At 38.6% G+C, this 20,345-nt stretch overlaps 3 protein-coding genes across 3 annotated transcripts in view; 1 reads left to right on the top strand and 2 right to left on the bottom strand.

Annotated features, from left to right (window-relative positions):
• Positions 1-3,982, top strand: part of si:dkey-22o22.2 (neural-cadherin) — a 102,505-nt gene extending 98,523 nt beyond the window's left edge. Inside the window, exons 30-33 of the mRNA XM_056763533.1 lie at positions 471-651; positions 751-1,004; positions 1,497-1,654; positions 1,931-3,982. Of these exons, the coding sequence (XP_056619511.1) occupies positions 471-651; positions 751-1,004; positions 1,497-1,654; positions 1,931-2,428 (1,091 nt within the window). The 3' untranslated portion in view covers positions 2,429-3,982. The remainder of the gene's footprint in view (positions 1-470; positions 652-750; positions 1,005-1,496; positions 1,655-1,930) is intronic.
• A 1,823-nt stretch (positions 3,983-5,805) lies between these two features.
• ccne2 (cyclin E2) lies at positions 5,806-11,024 on the bottom strand. The gene is made up of 11 exons (XM_056762664.1): positions 10,221-11,024; positions 9,245-9,286; positions 9,076-9,154; positions 8,941-8,988; positions 8,312-8,457; positions 8,028-8,163; positions 7,776-7,922; positions 7,426-7,656; positions 7,233-7,344; positions 6,983-7,140; positions 5,806-6,895 (listed from the first exon to the last, which is right to left on the bottom strand). Exons 2-11 carry the CDS (start codon positions 9,256-9,258, stop codon positions 6,788-6,790), a joined length of 1,179 nt encoding a protein of 392 aa, XP_056618642.1. The 5' UTR covers positions 9,259-9,286; positions 10,221-11,024; the 3' UTR covers positions 5,806-6,787.
• Positions 11,025-11,593: 569 nt separating this feature from the next.
• On the bottom strand, positions 11,594-19,110 carry tp53inp1 (tumor protein p53 inducible nuclear protein 1). The gene is made up of 4 exons (XM_056762857.1): positions 18,879-19,110; positions 15,878-16,192; positions 13,997-14,345; positions 11,594-13,863 (listed from the first exon to the last, which is right to left on the bottom strand). Exons 2-4 carry the CDS (start codon positions 15,996-15,998, stop codon positions 13,611-13,613), a joined length of 723 nt encoding a protein of 240 aa, XP_056618835.1. The 5' UTR covers positions 15,999-16,192; positions 18,879-19,110; the 3' UTR covers positions 11,594-13,610.
• Positions 19,111-20,345: the final 1,235 nt, after the last annotated feature.

The raw sequence follows: 20,345 nt of genomic DNA, 5'->3' as shown, positions 1-20,345 counted from the left end.
AAGTAATTTACATTTGCATATATGGGTAATTTTTGTTGTTTGTTGTTTGTTGTAAAAAAAACTAAGGAAACAATTTTTTTTTAATATATATAAATTCCCGAGGCATGTTTTAGGAAACATTGGAAATTGGTACCACAGCCCAGAACGCCACACAAAGCTTAAAAATATTTATATCTAAAGTAACACTTTTACATTAATTTGGAAATAAATGTGAAATTAGACAAATGTACCGGAGTTAAATTCCTACCACATGATGCTAGCCTGGACGTTGTGGATTGATGGCTTGGATGAATGTGGATTGATTTTTATGTCAAAAGAGTTCAATATTCCTCATTTTATCTTATTAATAATTATTACACTTTTGTAAGCAGAATAAATTAATCATTGGTGATAGAAAATACAAGCTCCACAAAAAACACTATGTGAATGAGCACAAATGACATATTATTATTATGTTTATTACGCGGCAGGCTGTATGCGGGATGTGAGACTAAACGGTCACTCTCTACCGCTGGATGGTCAGGGCACAGAGTTCAGTACGGTACTGGAGCGCCGTGGTGTCTTGCCCGGCTGTCACTCTGATGCCTGCAGTGCCAAACCCTGCCTGAGCCCGCTATACTGTGTCGACCTGTGGAGAAAACATGATTGCAGGTCAGAACACTCTTACACGCTCTATACTATGATTATGATTTAAATACAGCTTTTTTAGATTACGTAACGGGGACTGCAATGTTCTTTCCATCTTCTCAGGTGTCCAGCCAATCAGGTTGCTGTGATGGATGAGGTCGCGGGCTTTTTGCATTGTGCCCCCTCCCCCTGCGGCCCCACCACATGCCGTAACGGTGGCACCTGTCTGCCCCACACCACCAAGAGCTACCAGTGCCGCTGTCCTGAGGGTTTCAGGGGTCAGTGGTGTGAGATCGGCCAGGTCAAATCTCTTCGGCTTGCCGCTCTCAGTCCAAGCTCCATCCTGGCAATCAGCATGTGCCTGCTCGTCTTTTTCGGTAATTATTGTGTACATGTGTTCAAGAAAGAAAGCACATGCATGTTAGACACTGAGACAGGAAGAGGTTAGAATGAGGAGGTAGGTCAGGTGAGTCTGCGTGTGCACTACTGACAGGTAACAATGCCATGACAGCCTGGCAGTGCCCTCCAGGTCTCTGCTGGTACTGACACTCCGTCAGCGACATCAAAGGCAGACACACAAATCCTTTTTAAGGCATTAGCGCATGCAAGCGGGGAGAAATCACTCATCGAGCAAGGCGAGAGAGAGAAAAGTGCTGCCAGATAATGGGATTGGTCGGGCTTGTGGTGGAGGAGAGATGCCTTCTGAGAAATTTGGCAGCAGAAACGTGGGTTATTTTGGGATTGATCTGCCTTTAATTAAATAGAGGCGTTGGGCCATCCATAATCAGACGAGTCCAGTAGATGATGGAAGAAACGGATCCGATAAACATCCTCAAGCTCCCTTGTGTCTGTCTTTATTTCATCCACAGGTGTGCTCGTGGCAGTGACAGTATGGAATCAGAAGGGCAGTCGGAATAAGTTTCGCAAGCGAGGCGTGTACCACATCCCGGCAGAGCAGGAGAGCTGGGAGGACATCCGGGAGAACATCCTCAACTACAACGAGGAAGGAGGAGGAGAGCAGGACCAGGTATTCCATTTACACACAAGGCCAAGGGGAGATATTGATTTCCTTTCACCAACACTCAAGTCAGTGGAATGACTTCCATCAGCGGGTACATGTTTCCGGCATGTCCCTCTAGGTGGCACCATTGAATACTTTGCTGCTAATGCAATACTCCACCAAGTGATATAAATCACAATTCAGATTTCTTAGCATTAGCAGAGCAGTTGTGAAAAACACAACTCAAAAATAAAAGCCATGCAAAAATGTAAAACTTCAACCCATTTTCTTTTGTTCCACTAGAACGCCTATGACATCACTGAGCTGAAGAGGCCGCTGTGTTCCAGTCTCTCTCAGTCGTCCTCCTGCACCACCGCACCTCTCATCAAGTCCTCTCAGGGCTCCCAGGAGGAGGTCCACCCCTGCGGGAACATCGCCAACGGAGCCGCCCTACCCTACCACCACAGTGCCAACTGCCCCGCCCACTGCTCAATGGACTTCAAGAGCTACGTGTCACGCATCATCTGGGAGGCCGACAACGACAGCGTGTCCTTCCCCATGGACACCTACAACGTGTACTGCATCGAGGGAACGGGCTCCACAGCGGGAAGCCTCAGCTCTCTGGGATCGGCCATCTCAGAGGAGGACTTTAGCTATGACTCCCTACAGCAATGGGGAGCAAAGTTTGAAAGGCTGAGCGAGCTTTACCGTAGGCCGGATATGGCCATACCCTATATGGATACGATGCCATGCCAAAGCCAGGATCTTTCTACCATCCAGGTCCAGGAACAGCATCAATAACCCGACCCTTCAATCCTAGAGTTAGTTTTGCGTGTTTTTGTTGATAGGGAACAAATGGAACTCTACAGAAATGTGTCCGGTTTCTGATCATTTGTGGTGCATTCACAAAGCTTTAAAGAGCAACTTGAGTGGAAGATTGGATTTGCTTTATTTATTGAGTGTGTCTAAGAGAACTATTAAATGAACTTATATTTATTTTTGCTCTGAGATGATACGGAACAAAGCCAGTGAGCCACCACGTGTCCTGTCACCATGAAGAACATGGTACGCGTTCATGTCACTTACATATTTCAGAAAGGACGCGAGTAATGCTGCAGTCCATTTAATTCAGAAATGTAAAGCTTCCATCCAAACCAATGGAGTTGTACACAGATAATGATAAGCAATCACTTTCAATCCAATTATCAAAATCAAACAAAATTTTACAAATGAAAAACATTCATATAACATAACACGTTTGGAAAATGTTTGCATAGAAAGATGTGTAAAACAAAGTTGGGAGTCTTAAACCTTTAAAGCAAATACTGACAGAACCAGTTTTTTTATTGCTGGTCTGTTTGTTTACACCATTTAATTGCTAATGTAAATCATAGATGTTGAATGTGAATATCTCACATCAGAAATCTAAATGGAACACAGCATTATTCTGTGTGGTGATCAGGATGTAATGTTTTGTAAATCTACACCAAAACACATCGGTTGTATTTGGACCCAGCTGCACTTGTGATAAATGGCCACTTCTGAATTTTACCTCTGAAGCATAAATTTGCCAAAAGAGGGCTAAGACACCGAAAGATTTCATAGGTGACTGATGTGCCAATAAATCAAAAATCCGCTCATGCAACGAGAGCATAAGTTATATTACCTTCTAGTGGCATTGGATTTTTTACTCATGAAAATTCATTACATAGGTGTTTTTTCTTTCCTTTCTTGTATTAATGTGAAGGACATTGTTTGTGATCCCATCCCAGATCCTGGTGTGCTGAAACATGGTGACATCGTTGTATGTGTCATGGGAAACACCGAATGAATGTATCGTGTTAAATCAAAATATCCCTGTTATGAATCCACTGTGTCAAAATTTGATTTTAAAGCCGAAAAAGTCGGCAGCGCAAAACAATCACAAAAATACTTATAAATATTTTAAAATTGCAATATGCTTACAAAAGATCTGTATAGTTCTATTTTTATTGATGTGAAATTAAGAATATTAGTCTGCCGATGTGCAGAACATATTTTCTAAGAGTCGTAAGAGGTTTCCCTTGTGTTTTCAAGGTAAACCTCTCTAATCTCTGTCAATTGCATACAATTCATGTCAACCTTATGTTCGTTGTAAGTTGCGGCACCTATAGTGAAATAAATTGGGCTCAAGCTCACATGGCCACTGCATTTTCCAGATGCTGATTTGAGAGCATCAAGCAAGGTCAGTTCATGCAGTTTGTAAACAAGAGCATGAGGCCATTGCCACAGTGGCTTATGGTGACACTAAATCTTCCATGCACCATCACAGCGTTGTGCTGCTTATTGTAATGACTTAATGAACATTTATTTACTTAATACTTTTTTAAGGGACCTAAGATCTGATATTCCTTTTTGTATATGAATTTTAATAAATGAAATGTTTTCCTTGAGCCATTGTTCGTGATTTTTTTTTAACTATAAGACATGATTTCTTCCGTGTTGTTTTACTGTCACCCAGTGGTGGCTTGCTGTAATTGCAGTTGTGTATCTTCCCATGCATTTAATATCTAAATTGTTGTAAATTCCCAATTCTTCGGTGGGTATTTTAACCACGCCTCTTCCTCTAGTCTGCACCAATCAGATGAATTTAGTAATTATTGCAAGCAGCTGATTCATAGTTGGGAGATTATAAAACCCATTGTTCTGTATCAACCAGCAGAGATAATGTTGCTGAAGTTGCAAATGCCATGTGGCTTCAAAGAATTTCGCCTATCCTCTTTTCTTTCCTTATGTCTATCTAAATTGAGTTTTATTAAGGGTTGTGAAGCCACAACCGAATTAAGTTCTGTTAAAGGCTCCATAGAACCAAAATGGTAAATTGTTTTTTTTTTCATGTTTTTGGGCCGTCAATATGATGTAAAAAGGTATCTTAGGAAGTTTGAACGGAATCTATCTTTTTTCTTGTTTCAATGGAAAATACATCAACGCAAGACATTGATTTGCTGCTCAGTATACAACTGAATTTACAGATTTTGAATGCATTTCTTCGATCATTTAGGATAAAGACTAAATTTAATCTAACATCATAGTGCATATAGGGCACATCACAATGCGTCAGTATGAAGGACACATCATTAAAACTAAAGGCACGCATAAAGGTAGTTGAGTCTGGAGTGCTCTTTTTGTTTGGGGGTTCTTGTAGGGGGGTTGTGAGTTCAGGGTGAGGAGGTGCTAAAGAGGGAGCAATCGTTCCCAGAACTACTCAACAATAACTCGCACAACAGGGTCATTGTAATGAGAGTCTATGGTTTACGTGCCAGTCGCATGTCTGGTAGACACCTCCATGCAGAGAGGCCGTTGCATTAACATATAGACTGCCTCTTTGAATAACTTTATAAAAGAAACTTTATTACTCATCAATATGGACAGAGCAGGCTTTTTATTAAAACATACAGCTCAGTAGCTTCAGCAAATTCTTATCAAATATAATCCACACATTGTATAATAAACAAAGTTTTGTTTGTTGTTTACATGAATGTTGCAGTAAAACAACAATTGTTTTTCCTGGCAGGTTTATTTGTTAGAATGACACCTAACCGCTATCATTAGGCCATTATTGTGCTTCAGTTTGGTGCTGTTCCTATCACTACACCAAAAGGCACAGCTTACCTCCTCCCCCTTCATAGACTACTTGCATGGCCTAAAATGGCCACCCATTAGTGCGGGTGAAAATCTGTACCGATTATCGTTAACTCTGTACATACTCAGGACACTGAGTTCTGTAAATGTTATAAGGTGAAAAGACATTTATTTGAGGTTATTTTGTCATCTAATGCCATGACATTTATAATTCACCCGGTTTAACAGACAAGACTTAAGGGTGGTCCCAGACTAAAATGAATGTGTGACCGGTCTTAACTGAACATAATTTGCCCAGAAATGTCTTAATATAGATGTCATTTTTTTGTTTCAAGATGCACACCAGTAATGTTTTCTTCAAAGGCATTTTTGCAAAAACTAAATTAAGTAAATTCGACTAAGGTTTAGTCCTCGTTTCATCTAAGCAGTGTCTGTGAAACCAGGCCTCATACTTTAAGTGAGGTTTACAGGTCAAAATAGTTTTCCGGCCTAGAAATAAATTCTTATTCTCATATCAGTGAACACAAGTTTGAACATAAAAACTGTCAGAAAACATCCTCATTTCACTTTTAATATTTTCACATTCCAACACTTAGGACATTGCTATTTGTAAGCATATACATCTTATGTACAATTCATTATTTTACAGTGTTTTTATTTGTTCAGTGTATTTTACAAACACTGGCTCTTAAATCCAGAAGTAAAAAAATTGAAATCAAGCTATGCTACACAATAAACATACAGCATTAAATTCATAAATAAGAAGCACCTCAAATTCATTAAATATGCCTTTGGCATTGAGGAATTTAGAAATTGCAATTCAAATATTAAGTCTAAAAATCTACCAATAGTAAAATAAATATGCAAATTTAATTGAAAATGTTCAGTTTGGTTAAACTTCAGAGTGGGTGAAAACAGTCAAGTCTTTCAGGAATGTCTATGAAAATGAAGTAGCGTGGGAACGAATCAAAGAAGATTTAAAAAAAGCAAACATTCGCCATAACCGACTCGACATACAGGGTTTTCCTGTACAACAAGCATGTTTGACCAAGCACCAAGTTATTGGCAAAGTAGATTCAGAACAGTTTCACAACACATTCATAATACAATTAAATCAAATTAACAAAACATAAACTGTAACATTTGTTGTATGTAGGAGCAGCATTTGTGTAGACAACCCTTTAACTTGCAACGTGGCAAAATGCACTTTTTTTAAGTGCAAGAACGTTGCACTTTCCTTATTCTAGATTAATACATGGATTACTATCCATTCTTTGATGGCAGGCACTTTGAGTACTTCAAATACTGCTTTGAGAAACCATCTCAGAGGACTCTTCCTTTAACTTCACAGGTCTGGAAAGTCTGTGACCTACAGCTTCTCAGTCGTCTGTCGCTTTTTCACATACACCTCCCAAAAACAACTGTACAAAACCCAGCTGTGGAATGAATTGAGGTACCGCACACAGCTCTCTGGGTGTCATGGACTGGGAGGCCTTAGTGACAAAACAGTATGTAAGTGAGGACAGGTTCCAATACCGATCACACATTAGGAGGCTTTTCTGTGCTTTTAGGTGGGGTCAATAATCCCCCTATAGCCAATGGAGACATTCGATCCAAACTGTCCTGTTGCCGGTCATGTGCTTCACTCTGCAAAGCCAATTAAAATGGCATTAAACTTTAAAATCTTTATTAAACCCAACTGTGGAGATGATGAACACATGACAGAATACTCACCAGCATGGACAGGTAGTCCACATGGGTCTGTATATTATGACGGTCTTCTGTCGTCACCTTTTTGAAGTCTTTCAACTGCGGTCCGGGCCACTCACGCACAGTCTTCACAAATGGATTCATCCACCGAACGCAGTTTGATATACTCTCCCACGTCAACCCTGGTGAGCAAGAAGAGGTTATAATCGGGTCGGATTCCTTAAAAATCATACAGATTAAAAAAATAGTGTATATTACATCCCAGATCACTTACCTGATACCTTATAGACTGTTTCAAATGAGGTAAAGTGACAAAACGCTGCAGCAGCTAAAACTCCATACTGGTAGTCCAAACAATTAATGTCCAAAATACAAAGATCCAACAACTGTGATGAAAAATTCAACAGTTAGAAAATGTTAAGAGCTAACAACTCCTTTCTATTAAGAACCATCTTAAGAAGATTCACCTGTGTGATCTGAATGAAAGTTTCCTGAGAGAACTGAGGAACAAGGAAATCAGCGTCATCCTGTAGAGAGTAAACTTGAGTGTAGAGCTTCAACCATGAGATGACCGTCTCTGGACAGAGGTCCCATTTTAATGCCTTCAACATTACAAGCTCTTTTGCTAGAATCTCCTCCTCATTGCACGCCCCGTCAGTCACATAAGCAAACTCTTGGAGTTTTGGAGGATAAATTTCCTGTAAGAATCAGAAAAACATTTATGAGAGTTACAAACATGAAGACATTGTGAACTTTTCCAGTCCAATTTTATTCATACTGTAACTGCACATAAATAAAGTCGTAAGAGTTTAACTACCTCCATCTTGGAGGCTATGAAGAGTGAGGTTATGCCAATGAGCTGTAGCTGATCCTTGCCGATGTCATTCTGAGTAAGCATGTAGCGATCAAAGATGTCCTGAGCCAAGTAAAATGTCTCCCGGTGGAGCGTGTACACCTCGCTGACCTGAGCAAAGCAGATTTATACACCATAAAATCAGCGGTGTATGGACAATGTTGATGGTTTATTAAGTATATCATCATAAAGTAAAGAAAATTATGGAACACTAACCTCCATGAGCCAGTCAAGAAGAATTGACCTCATTTTGGGCTGCATGGATGGATGTTGCTGGATGAAACCCTTGTCATGTACGTACTTCAGCTCCTTGTTCAGCATCTTGATCCACACATCATCTGAACTGGCCCAGCTGTCAGGACAAACCACATGTGAGCCATTAAAAAAAGGTCAAATAAGAAATGGCATTGAAAGGTGTTGCCAAAAGCATTTTATAGGAATAATCCAGAATTCTTACAATTTAAAAATCTACACATTACTAACATTGCATCAGTCCCTACCTGAGGTTTGGCAGTGGTGAAGGTTTTACAAAGAGGTTTTTGAACTGGAAGCGTTTAAAACCAGAAGGATTATTGGTCTCTTGAAGCTCCTTCTGAGGCGTTTCGATTAAGACACTGGGGCTTATGTCACCTTCAGAACACCGGTTCTAGAAAAAGAAAAAAGTCTGTTAATAAAGGATAACTCATTAAATAAATTAAATAAGTACCTTATGAATAGTGTACACAATGATCACTGAATAGAAACTCATGAGCAGCTATGATACTATACATTAAATACATATTTTATACACTTTTATGATCTTATGGTGAATAAGGCATGAAACAGTCAATAGAGTTAAAGGAAATGTTCACCAACAAAACACTGCCTACAATTTTCCAGGCAAATAAGCAAAGCATAAGAGATTTTCGCGGGCTGATGGATAAAGGGCATAAACGCGGGAGGTTCGTGGCGCGCAGCGCGCTCTGATTAACCCAATGACACAATTACTGCGCATGCCCGAACTACTGAATAATAAACACCACTGCTCGAAATAAACAATTGTTTTCAAGCACTTTCTGCACAAAAAACAGCCTGACTCTGTAATACTGACTGAAAATTATCTTTACGTGGAGTAGACGCATTAACGCACCTGAATTTCATAGTGCTGTTTCTTGGCTGTAGGGATCCTTCTATTGCACTGTTGAAAATTAGTATATGAGGTTAAATATGAGCGCAAACTATTGTAAATATTTCACGTTTTAATTTGAGTGAAATAAGGACTCACCTCTCCCTTCCTTTTCCGTTGAACTTTGTTGTTCTGTTCGGGTTTGTTTTGATTACTTTCTTGTAATGTGTTACGATCACTAAGTCACAGAAACAAAAAAATAAATATATTACCATTTATGAAAGGTGATCTTAAATTAAACATTGAGTTTTTCTTTCCAGATTCTTACCTGCGTTTTGACATTTTCTAAACAATTTGGGGATATTTTCGCCTGTAAAGAAGAAGCACATAAGGTTTAAGGTACATTGCAGCGAATTTATATTTAGGGAAAAAAAGTCGAATGGACTTCCACTTATGCTATCAAGCAAAAGTATTTCTAAGTTAAATTAATGCATTAAGAAAAGCATTTAAGAAAAATGCTTGCAACAAAGCTAAAGCTTATGCTTAGATCCCTCTAACGTTAACTATGCTAGGGGGAAGTATGACCAGAAATAAATCTGCACATTAGACAATTAAACCTAAATGATTAAAATAACAAATCCAGAGGCATTAACGTGAATGTAAATTCTACTGAAGCAGTATTATTATCCAGTGTTAGTTAAGTAAAACCAGAAATACATGATCCAGTTCTGTAGGTACATGAAAGGACAGTCCGCGCCAATTTACATGAAGCGGGAGACTACAGCTGCCCCCACAAAACCCCCATTTAAGCACGTACAAAGCTTATTTAACAACCAGTTTAACAAAAATACGTCTTGGCACACATCGCTTAAGTGTATACATCCAACAACACTTTTCTTAGTATCGCTTATTTTCTTTATTTCTCAGAGTAGTTTGCCAAGAGATGTCCACGTACATACAAAGATCTAATCTGGCGCCTAGCAAAACTGGCTAAGTTTCAGCAACATCCCAGCCATTAAGGTGAAATTAACATAAAATATTAGACTTATTCCATTTACAAGAAGTATCAAATGTGGTTTCCGTGTAACTAAAGTTTTCGAAAAAGCTGTTTTAAGACCTTTTAAGGGTGTCTTCCTATGTCGTAGCTGGCTGGCTAAAATGGCAACATAGTTGCTTTTCAAGCCGAAAAGCAACACGAAATAACAACAACATAACAATTTAACTAGTTAAGGACAAAAGTATACATCATTAAAATCAATATCTTAAAATTAAAGTTGAATAAAAAGAGAAGTAAGCGTCCTTACCGCAGTGTTGAGTGCGAATGAATGAATAGCTGGCGCCAAGCTATATAAAGTCCATCTGCCTGCTGCCACTGCGCATGCGTCGTGCCCCTTTCAGCCTTAAAATGACTCCAAACTTTGATTTTACATCAAGCTTTTAGACTCAAATAATAAAAGGGCCATGTGTGTGGATTGTCTACATTCAGCTGCATGGATTTCGAAAGGACAAGTCTAATAGCTTCCACTAAACCTGAAGGAAAGTTGACTGTTTTCAGACCGGCTGATTGCCGCGTCGACATTTGGTTGAAATATTTAAAAAAAGAGCGCTTTCCTGATTTCCCGGTTAAAAAAATCCGGGGCTCAAGGACCTTAAGCATCACATGCGGTTATGCCATAATGTAAGTTTATACATTTGATGTATTTACAAGGAGTTTTTCGACTCTTCCGATACAGTTCCTAGCTTTGACAGCGTCTAGTAGGCGGAGCTTTGGAAGTCTCTGGCCAATCAGCGTTACTTAAAGAGAAACAACGTGGTCTTGTAAACAAACCCACGAGAGAGGAGAGAATCAATTCTGACAGCGCCAATACAAGATTTAAGCGATAATATAACAGTTTATTCGACTAGTTTGTTTTTTGTACATAAAAATGAGAACGTTTAAACGAGTTTCTAAAACCGTTAGAAATAATGAACATGTCTGCACAACATATAAAAATACATTTAATTCTAAGTATTAAAAATATGTCATGAACTAAGCATGACAACAGCAGGCACTGTCCATCCAACGGAGATGTCTTTGAATGCTTTTAAGTAAAACTGCGAAAGTGGCGTGAAAGTAAAGCAAATTCGGTAAACCGTCATTTGTAAGCTAGTCTGCTTGTCTTTGTATGCTAGTCTACGTCACATCCGGGATGTATTGTCTGCTAAGATGTTACCAAAGAGTATGTTACGTCCAACTTCTTATCGATTTACCATACACATTTTTTATTTACTTTAAATATTTCAAATATCCCCAAATATTTTAAATATCACACAAAGATGTTTCGAATTGCATTATTTGAAAATCATTTAAATTTTTGCTTGGACAAAATGTCAATTAGCCTACTACCCGTCAGCATCCGTGAGTTTAATAGTGGGACAAGGTGGAAGTTAAAAATCTACATTATCAAAACTTATACCCACACTGTTACTATAATTATTTGTCTTGAACTATTCCTGTCCTAGGAACATTCAGAGATTAGCTGGTTTAAATTACCATTAGGCATTGGTTCAAGGGAAATCTTTTAATATAGTTTAGTGAGGTGATTAAATGACACATGCCAGAATAAACAGCCCTGCAAATCTATGCACTCCACAAAATGCATAGTTTAGTTTTTTAATAATAGAAAAAACACATGAGCATGTATTAAAACATTTATTGAGAGTATACATACCGACAAATAGTTGGTTTTGAAGACATATGAAATGGCCAATTTATTTGCAAATTATACTATGCATATAAAACAGTTTGTATGTGACATGTATTCAAAACATATCAGTTCAAGAAACAGATAAATAAACAATGCTAAAACCTTACACTTTTGGAAAAGTGCAGTATTATTCCAGTAAATTAAAAATCAACCAAAGCACATTCTAAAACATAGCAATGCCACCGAGAATAAAATCTTCACACGTTGAACAAAGAAAATGTTTTGCTACATTTTGTGTAAAAAATTGACAGAGCAAGTGGCTCACAGAGACGAGATAATCCTCTGTGCATAGTCAATTACATTTGTTTGTGTCCCTTTGGACAAATTTCAAGTTCTTCACGGATGCATTGTCATACTGTTCACCTGGAAGGCACATGATCCCCAAATGCAATTCAAGGCAAAATAAATCCCTGTAATGAATACCAAACATCAGGCACCTACTGACATAGGGAAAGAGGGCCTGGCTTGTATTACCCATGGAAAATTAATAGAACTTTAAAATCCCTTTCATTCCCTTCATCCACAGAGTAAATACCAGGATGTTCTAGCCAACACATACTACAGCAAGCAGAAAAAGAGAAAACCCTTAAATCTTTGAATGTCCTCCTGCTTTCCATACACAGGTACACATGACACACTGACCGTGATAACTGAGTCAGATGTCTTGAGTTGCACACACATGTTATATGCATTCTTCTGAATTTCAGTGTTACCGAGTCCTGTTGCATTAATTTAGGGGAAACATTTACCTTGGCAGTGTCACCAGAAATTAAGAATAAAGAATGACAAACATAAAATACACATTTTTTTAAAAGTTTGTTGCTACTTCAAATACAACTTATAACTAGTCAGATAAAACATGGGCATATAACAAAAAGTGTCACTACACTGAGAAAAATAAAATGTTAACAGTTTCACTCCGTCGTCAAAGGTTTTAACAGTCTTTTAAGAGAGATTTCATTTTTCACAGTCCTCACAGGATGAGCAACATTTCGCTTTCATTCAAATTGTGAAACACATATTTTTGTTAAAGATTTACGTGAATTACAAATGTTTCCACAAGGTGACATACACATAAACAAAGTTAGAGGTTCTCCAGTATGTACAAAGACTATTTACCATCTGCAATTTTAATCTGCATTTTAGCAAAGGTGAACAGTGATGACCCTGAGACATGTGCTGCAGATATGCAAATATGGAAAATAACATTACAACACACTTTTTTTCGTTTTGTTTTTCCTTTGTTGGAAAACTAGCACTACACAGTCATACATCGAATCAGTCACTAAAATAGGGAAAACTGCTGCTTACATACATATCGATGCAGATAACGTACACTCTTATCAACTTCATACTGATATGTAATATACTCTATATTTTTTCGTTTTAAAATATTTTGGAAGTTTTTTTTAAATATATTTAACATATTTTAAAATCTACTACAGAAACAAGGCGTTTAGTGATAATAAACCTAGTATATTTTACAAATGTTTTTTTAAAGAGAGAGAGAAAAAAAGGAAGAAAGTACTGTTCTAGAGTCACAGGCAGGATCCTTCCCGACCACAAAGTGCTGCTAACACTTCAGTCACTCATGTGAACCGAGTGTGGCTTTAATGTGACACACTGTGTCTCTAATACAGCTAAGGGGAGGGAGATGGTGAAAGGCCAAAAACATGTCAAGCTGTCTGTACCAAAACACCATGTTCAGTCTAACAACTAAGGGAACCTCCTGTGACGGTAACACAGTTCAATGCTCATGACACACCAGACCGAACATAAAAGATGTTCAGAAAGGTAATTCATGACACAGACACATTCAGGTTACGTGGAACCTGCCGTGAAGTAAAGTGACCTATGGCATTGATTCTAAAGGACTCCAATCCTTCTGGCGAAAGACTGATTCTCCCAGCGTGAAGGGGAGGACGGGGGAGTGCGGAAGTGATCATATCAGTAGTTGTACTGCCTCTGTCCCGGCTGGTGAACGAAGCCTACGGTGGCTTTAGCCTGTCTTGCACCGCCATCGCGCAGCAGGTTGAGCCGACGGAGGGCGTTGCGGGACAGTTGCTGACGCTCAACGTTTTCTCGGATGCGTTTGGCCAAACGAACGTTCTTGCCCTGCTCCAGGAAGCCTGCGTGGGCAGAAACCAAGGCGGCTGCGTAGCAGCTAGAGGGGCGATTTGGTCTGCGCTGAACTTCAGACCTACAAAGTAAAACAGATCAAACTCTCTTAATCACTATTCAACAATAATTGTATTTTTAAAGAATAAATGAAAACTTTACAATTATTTTTAGTGTACTTCAGTATACTATTAAGAGAATATGCCTTGCTCTACCTTAAAATTGATTTCTCACGAGTCCCGTCCTTAGCGGGCCGTTGACGTGGGCTGTGGAAGGCATACACAGACATGCTGGGGTGTTCGATCAGCAGGTTCTCCAGCGGACTCGTCTCCAATAGAATCGGAGCGCTGCCCCCAGCCATGAAGCACGGCGGAGGGGTGATAAACCAGCTCTCTTCTAACCCACACGCTGCCTCCAAACGCATAAAGCTATTGTCCTCCGCGTCAGTGTCTGCCGAGTCCAGAGATAAGCAGGAGGAGCAGCGCACAGTAGCGTCGGTAGGAGCAACATCATCTGTGCACACTTCCACTAGATCATCGTCGCATGCGCTGGAGCAGGTCTTCGCTACAGGTACAGAATAAAGATAATGAGATATATCAATTTAGGTCAAGAAGTGAAGATTAATTACTGGTATTACACTTTTAGATCACTGCTGTCCTTCTAAAACCTTGTATCTCCATATTTCATGATTTTTATTTTTACAAGTCAACCATAATGTTTGTCACTGGGTTTAGCAAATATTGAACCAATAATAAAAAATATTGAAAAGTACTTGACAACTCTGACAACACAATGTATAATAATTTAAAATGTACACTGTTTTTTTCATTTCCCGATCAACATTGAATTTGGACATGCGAGGCTTTGAAAGGAAACCGGCGATATGTAACCGAACCTTCACTGTTTGTATCAAATCACGTGGTTTGCCGAGGTGAAACATTTCTAACCGATTTTGCTCGGAAGATGACAAGAAGTGTTAAAAAACAACCGTAATTCATTAAAATAGTCAAAGTTTAATGTGGAAACTATCTGAAGACAAAATTATTATAAGAAACAGATATATTTAAGAATTATTAGAAAACGTTGCATAAAAGAAAAACATGCCACTGGTTCTATTGAAAACGAGTCCCGTGTTTAGACAGATGAACCCAAGAGCAAATATTTTTGTTCTATTCATATTCTTCATGGATTCTGGCAGGTAACCAAAAATGGTGTAAACAGCTGGCTTTTTGGGCAGAGCATTTAAAGTGTTGTATTTTCAGTTCCCACTAGAGGGCAGTATGACTGAACATTCTTTCCACCCATACATGAAGTCAGAGTCAGAACCAGAACATTTAGGGGACTTTGGGTCCTTTAAATATTAAGAAAAGTTGTTGATCAATTTTGTTTTTTTTTCTATTAGCTTATTAATAAAAAAAAATATTAGTTTACATTCCTGCTTAAATTTACCAAACATTGATTAAGCTCATGTGCAAAACCCAACATTGCAATGAAAATATTATCACAACAGCTTCGTATTTGCATTAAACCTTATACAAAAACGTACTTGTCACTAGACAAGTTCAACACCCAAAACACCAATGTTATGTTACACACAGAACTTCCTGTGGACAGAGCCACACCTTGTTTATCTACAGTTCTGTCAGATGACATCAAACATTTTCTGAATTTAGCTGGTTAAGAAGGCTCTTAACCCTCTTACTGAACTCTTCAATGTCCAGGACAAGCCTGTTAACCTCTAATTCTCTCAACATCATAGGAAACTGTTGTATGCTGTTGTATCACCTTCAGTCAAGCTAAACGCAGGAATAACAAGAGAAATGGCATTCACTCCCCTGCTGTCTAGCTCAGCCTTCAGGCAACGATTAATGTTTGTAATTGGTGCTTGTCCAAGACCTACTCATGCAGCGGTAATTTAATCTGTCCTATTTTTACAGCAGACCTCATTGCAAACACTTTTGTCTGACAGGCTAAGAGCCTTCTCGCCCAAAAACGTGAATGTCTATCACCAAAAGATGAACTGGGCCAACCAGACATAAAATCCATATTTCATTTTAATGAATGATAAGGAAAAAGGAACCAAAAAGATTTCTCACCTAGATAATCAACAAGGATCCATTCATCATCCTCCTCCTTCTCATTAAAGTCTGGATCTTCAGAACATCTGCTGCCCTCCAGGGAGTCTCCAAACAAGACGCTGGTGAACCTCTGGAACATGATGGCGTTCCGGGGAGAGGCTGGACGGTCCTGCTGGCGGTAGGCAAAGGCCAGGCTTTTTGGTCATCAGCTGCAAGAGCTGTTCACTGAGATCTTGGTAAAGGCACTGAAGTGCATTAGTTAATAATTTTCAGTTGAGAAACACCTGTTGATGTGCAGCCATAGCTCTTGGTGGTTGTGCAAAAACAAAGGCCCTGGAGGAGGAGAGAGAAGAACGCTGTAACATGGACAAAGTCTGAAATTATCATCATCTCATTATATCAGAGATAAATTGTCACAGATTAAAGTTGTTAAGTAAATCACTTTTGTGATATGAAACATCATAGACATTAAGAAGCTGAGCACAATTTTGACAAAATGATTTTCTAGTGATGAGCAAGTCAGGGTTTCTAATGATAAGTCATCAAATGCAAGCTTTCAATAACATTGAAGACCCAACAGGAACATCAGGGCTTGAAATGAAAAAAATGTAAGAATCTGTCTATGTCACCAAGCAAATTTGTGAACTACTGGAAATGTATTGCTTCCACTGAAGAACACAAGATTATTCCCAGATCATGGCGGTAACATGAAGCACCAGATTTTACACACAATCGTGGAGTCCATACCAGCCCAACTACAGACAGTCAATATACAAAAGGTGGACAAAACTTTGCTCCTAAAGTGCAACGTTTTATTAGTTTAGCTCAAACAGTCATGTTGATAATGGACAAAAAAAAACTTCTTCACTGGATTTGGACCACAGATCAGCCAAAAGAAAGCAGTCTAATAGGTCTCAGCTGTCACAGGTACTGCCCGTGTTTCTCACCCACTAAGCTGATGCCTATGAAAACTGATCTTTGAACAGATCCACCCCACCTCGTTAGCACCATGTCACATAAGGGTACACTTATCTGTTGTTTAGCCTGTGACAACACAGACAGACAGCTGTGAAATGAAGAACTGCAAGCTGTTTTCACCTCTATGCTTCACTAAGACAATACTACCAATTCTTCCACCTGCTCATATTGTCATGACAGCATTGTCTATTTAGGGGGCTGGGCACAAATTATGGGTTAACATACCGGACCCCAAATAGAGGATTAAGCAGACTTTCAGATAAGCACAATTGAGGAGTCATTTGTGTTAAAGATAATGCCAGCATTATGCATCCCAGAGGCAACGTTTTTTATCAATAGACACAAATTAGACAGAACTGAGAACTTCATTTATCAACCATGTCCCAGATGTTTCCAATGTCCTGAAATGAGTTTGGTGAAAATGTGTACAGCTGTCAAAAATATATTGATCGCATCCGAAAAAATTTGAGGCAGGAGCCCATAGCAAGTCTTCATTTGTACTCCACTGTTGTCAGGGGGGGAAAGGAATGAAAATGAAGTGTCCTGATTTGTATGTGCTTTCATAAGAAACGTGTTTTGAAACGTTTTAAAAGATGGGACGTTCAATATCATGCATAAATACCTATAGGCCTGTATCTACAATACGAGGTGCTGGGGGAAGAGGAAAATCCATTTTAAAGTCCCCGTGAACCGGAAGTTGAGATCCTTCTTGCTTCCGTATTCTGACACATTTCCGAGTGAAAAGGAATCTCAAAGGAGAAAGGTAGTGGGCGTGGCTTGCGTTTTTCTCTGCGAATTGATTGGATGTGTTAAAACAGCTGTTGCGTTGATTTTGAAATGACCAGCAGCAGACTGACAGTTGAAGGGGAGGAGTTAATGGATGCTCCGGCCAAGCCGTCTAGTTTACGTCAGTTGAGATGGATAGTCATTTCAGGGCGGAAGTGCATTTTCAGATTTTAATTGAAGATTACGGAGTGCATGGATTTTTTAAATAAAATGACCCACAGTGATAAGCTATTTACTATAAACGCTGCAATATTTCATGAAAAAAATAAGAATTGTCGTTTTTTATTGGAATATTGAAAAAAAAAAAAAAAGAAAATGCAGGCTATACGTGCTGTTTATGCACATGACACGACAGTGGATCAGTAATCGCCGAGATGAACGACGGAATTTAAGCAGAATTTAAATTTTATTCAGGTTATTCCGCAACATCCTTGCGGAGGGAGAGATTTACATCGTCGCTCTTCGTAGGCCCAACCAATTGACCTATCTCAGTGTTTGTTTTACGTCGAATTCAGATACAAATTTGAGATTATCGTTCCAATATTTCCCACAGAGCATATATGAAAAAGAACCTGACCTGGAATGCAGCAAAGCAAGATACTTGATTACACAGTAATGACTCACCACACATAGGCTATTTATTCGCGGTAAACATAAAACCTACTTTTCATTAAAATGAACCCCTTATGACTAAAAATTAAATTAATTTATACAGATTGTTATATTTTTATAAACATCATTAAACAAATAATATAACAATATAACAAATCACAAGTAGTAATGAATGCTGGGAAAACGCATCATTCGGCTATTAACATAATTGCACAGGTGTGGAATACACGAAAGCTATATTTGTAGTCATATAAGATGGTTTCTAGACCTGTACACACAGACTGGCCGACAGACGGATGATTGGTGAAACCCTACACCCACCGACAGGGCGGACTGCAAACCCAAACGCTTTAAACGGGCAGTGCTGAACAAAGCTTAATCCGTGAAATCCAAACATGCTCAAATTGCAGAAACAACTAACACATTTCAGTTCGCATTGCATGCACAAGTGCCATATGCAGAAACGGCACATTTCACGAAAGATGCATTTTTTGTTCAACGTTAAACCTTTGTTGAAAACACACAGTTTTTGATTATTTTGTCAAAACATGTTTGGTATTGGCTAGAGGCGCAAGCATTTCCATAACGTAATTAACGTTAAACGAAGCGTCAATCGATCAGCAACAAAGAGCTTTTAACTCACCTGCGTCAAAAAAGTGATGTAAACAGGAAGAAGGTTGGCTTCAAGAACAAAAACAGATCACTTCAAGTGTTTGAGGTAGAGAATTTGTCGTATGAAATAAAAAAATATATAAATACAATTCTTCTCGGAAGAAATTTAAAGTTTGAGGACCCTTTATTTCGGAGTTTCGTTGTCGGTTGTTTCGCGTTTCTTCTCCGAGGTCTCAACTGCTCCCTTTGTTATTGTTGTGGAAAATTAACAGCTGATCGGGCGTTACGCAGCAGAGGACGGCCCACGGGCGGGTTTTGGGGGGATCTTCTCAGCCAATGAAACGACGCCTCTGACTGTGACTGACTGTCACCAACGCACGTGACCACGTCCCGGGAAAGGCAAGACCGGGCATGGCGCTCCATGTTAAGGAGCGTCATATAATATTAATGAGTTCGTTAATACAACGTTTTTAAATAAACTTTGACTTGATTTTTGTTTAAATAATTGTATTGTTGCTTTAATTTGCTTTTAGTTTGACAGTACAAAAACAAGGTAGGCATGCTTAAAACTGGACGTTATTGTAAATTGTAAACCATTCATTTTACACAGGAAAGAATAAAAGATAGTAGTATATCCAGAACAACATTAAAATGCCTGGAAGCTTATTTTTAAAAAGTGCAACAATGTTTTTAAATATTTTTAAAAATATTATAGTTAAACGTGTAGTTAATGTATAAATAAATATATTAATTTGTAATCTATTCAGTTAATTAATCGGAATCCATCTTAACAAAACTTTAAAAGCTGATATGACAATGAACCTTTATACTGTCTTCATTACAAATATAGCTATAGGGTGAACCCTCACAAAAAGTGACACGTAAATAAATTCAGTTATTTTATTTACAAAAAAATGGCACATAAAATATATTTAAATATGAGTTGTAAATCCAGTCCTGAAGGCAATCAATCGCTTGGGTTAGTAGGAAATAAAACAGTTAAGTAGTCACCATACAACAATATTTTCCAGCAGTATGCGGAGACTGAAGTATTCCTGAGCGCTGTTTAATAAAACATTTTTTTATTGAAGTGGCATCTTGAAGTAAAGGTATATTTTTAGGCCTTTCTGGGTAAAAATGTCCAGAACAAAAGAGTGAAATCTGCCCTATTGAGGATTTAGGTCACCAGATTTTGGGAACAAAGCACTCCACCCCCTCACCTCCTCTCAGATGAATGTATTTGAGAATCTTGTTTTGTTAAGAGAGGCCTGGGCTAAACAACCCATTTTCTCACCTATTAAAACTTATAGTGACAAAAGGACTTACACAGCAAATCTAGACAGACATGACATGTTCAGCAGATATTGCATTATCAATAATATTCAGCATGATTCACCTGCTAATTCATCCCACCACCTGTCATGAAAAAAAATATAATTATTATCTGTGTACCTCTGAAAATAATGCATTGAAAATTAACTGATCAATATGTAATTAG

This window comes from Triplophysa dalaica, chromosome 12 (assembly GCF_015846415.1).
Source record: "Triplophysa dalaica isolate WHDGS20190420 chromosome 12, ASM1584641v1, whole genome shotgun sequence".
Taxonomy (NCBI): domain Eukaryota; kingdom Metazoa; phylum Chordata; class Actinopteri; order Cypriniformes; family Nemacheilidae; genus Triplophysa; species Triplophysa dalaica.
The sequence above is the reverse complement of the archived record's forward strand: the minus strand, read 5'-3'. Positions and strand labels throughout refer to the sequence as shown.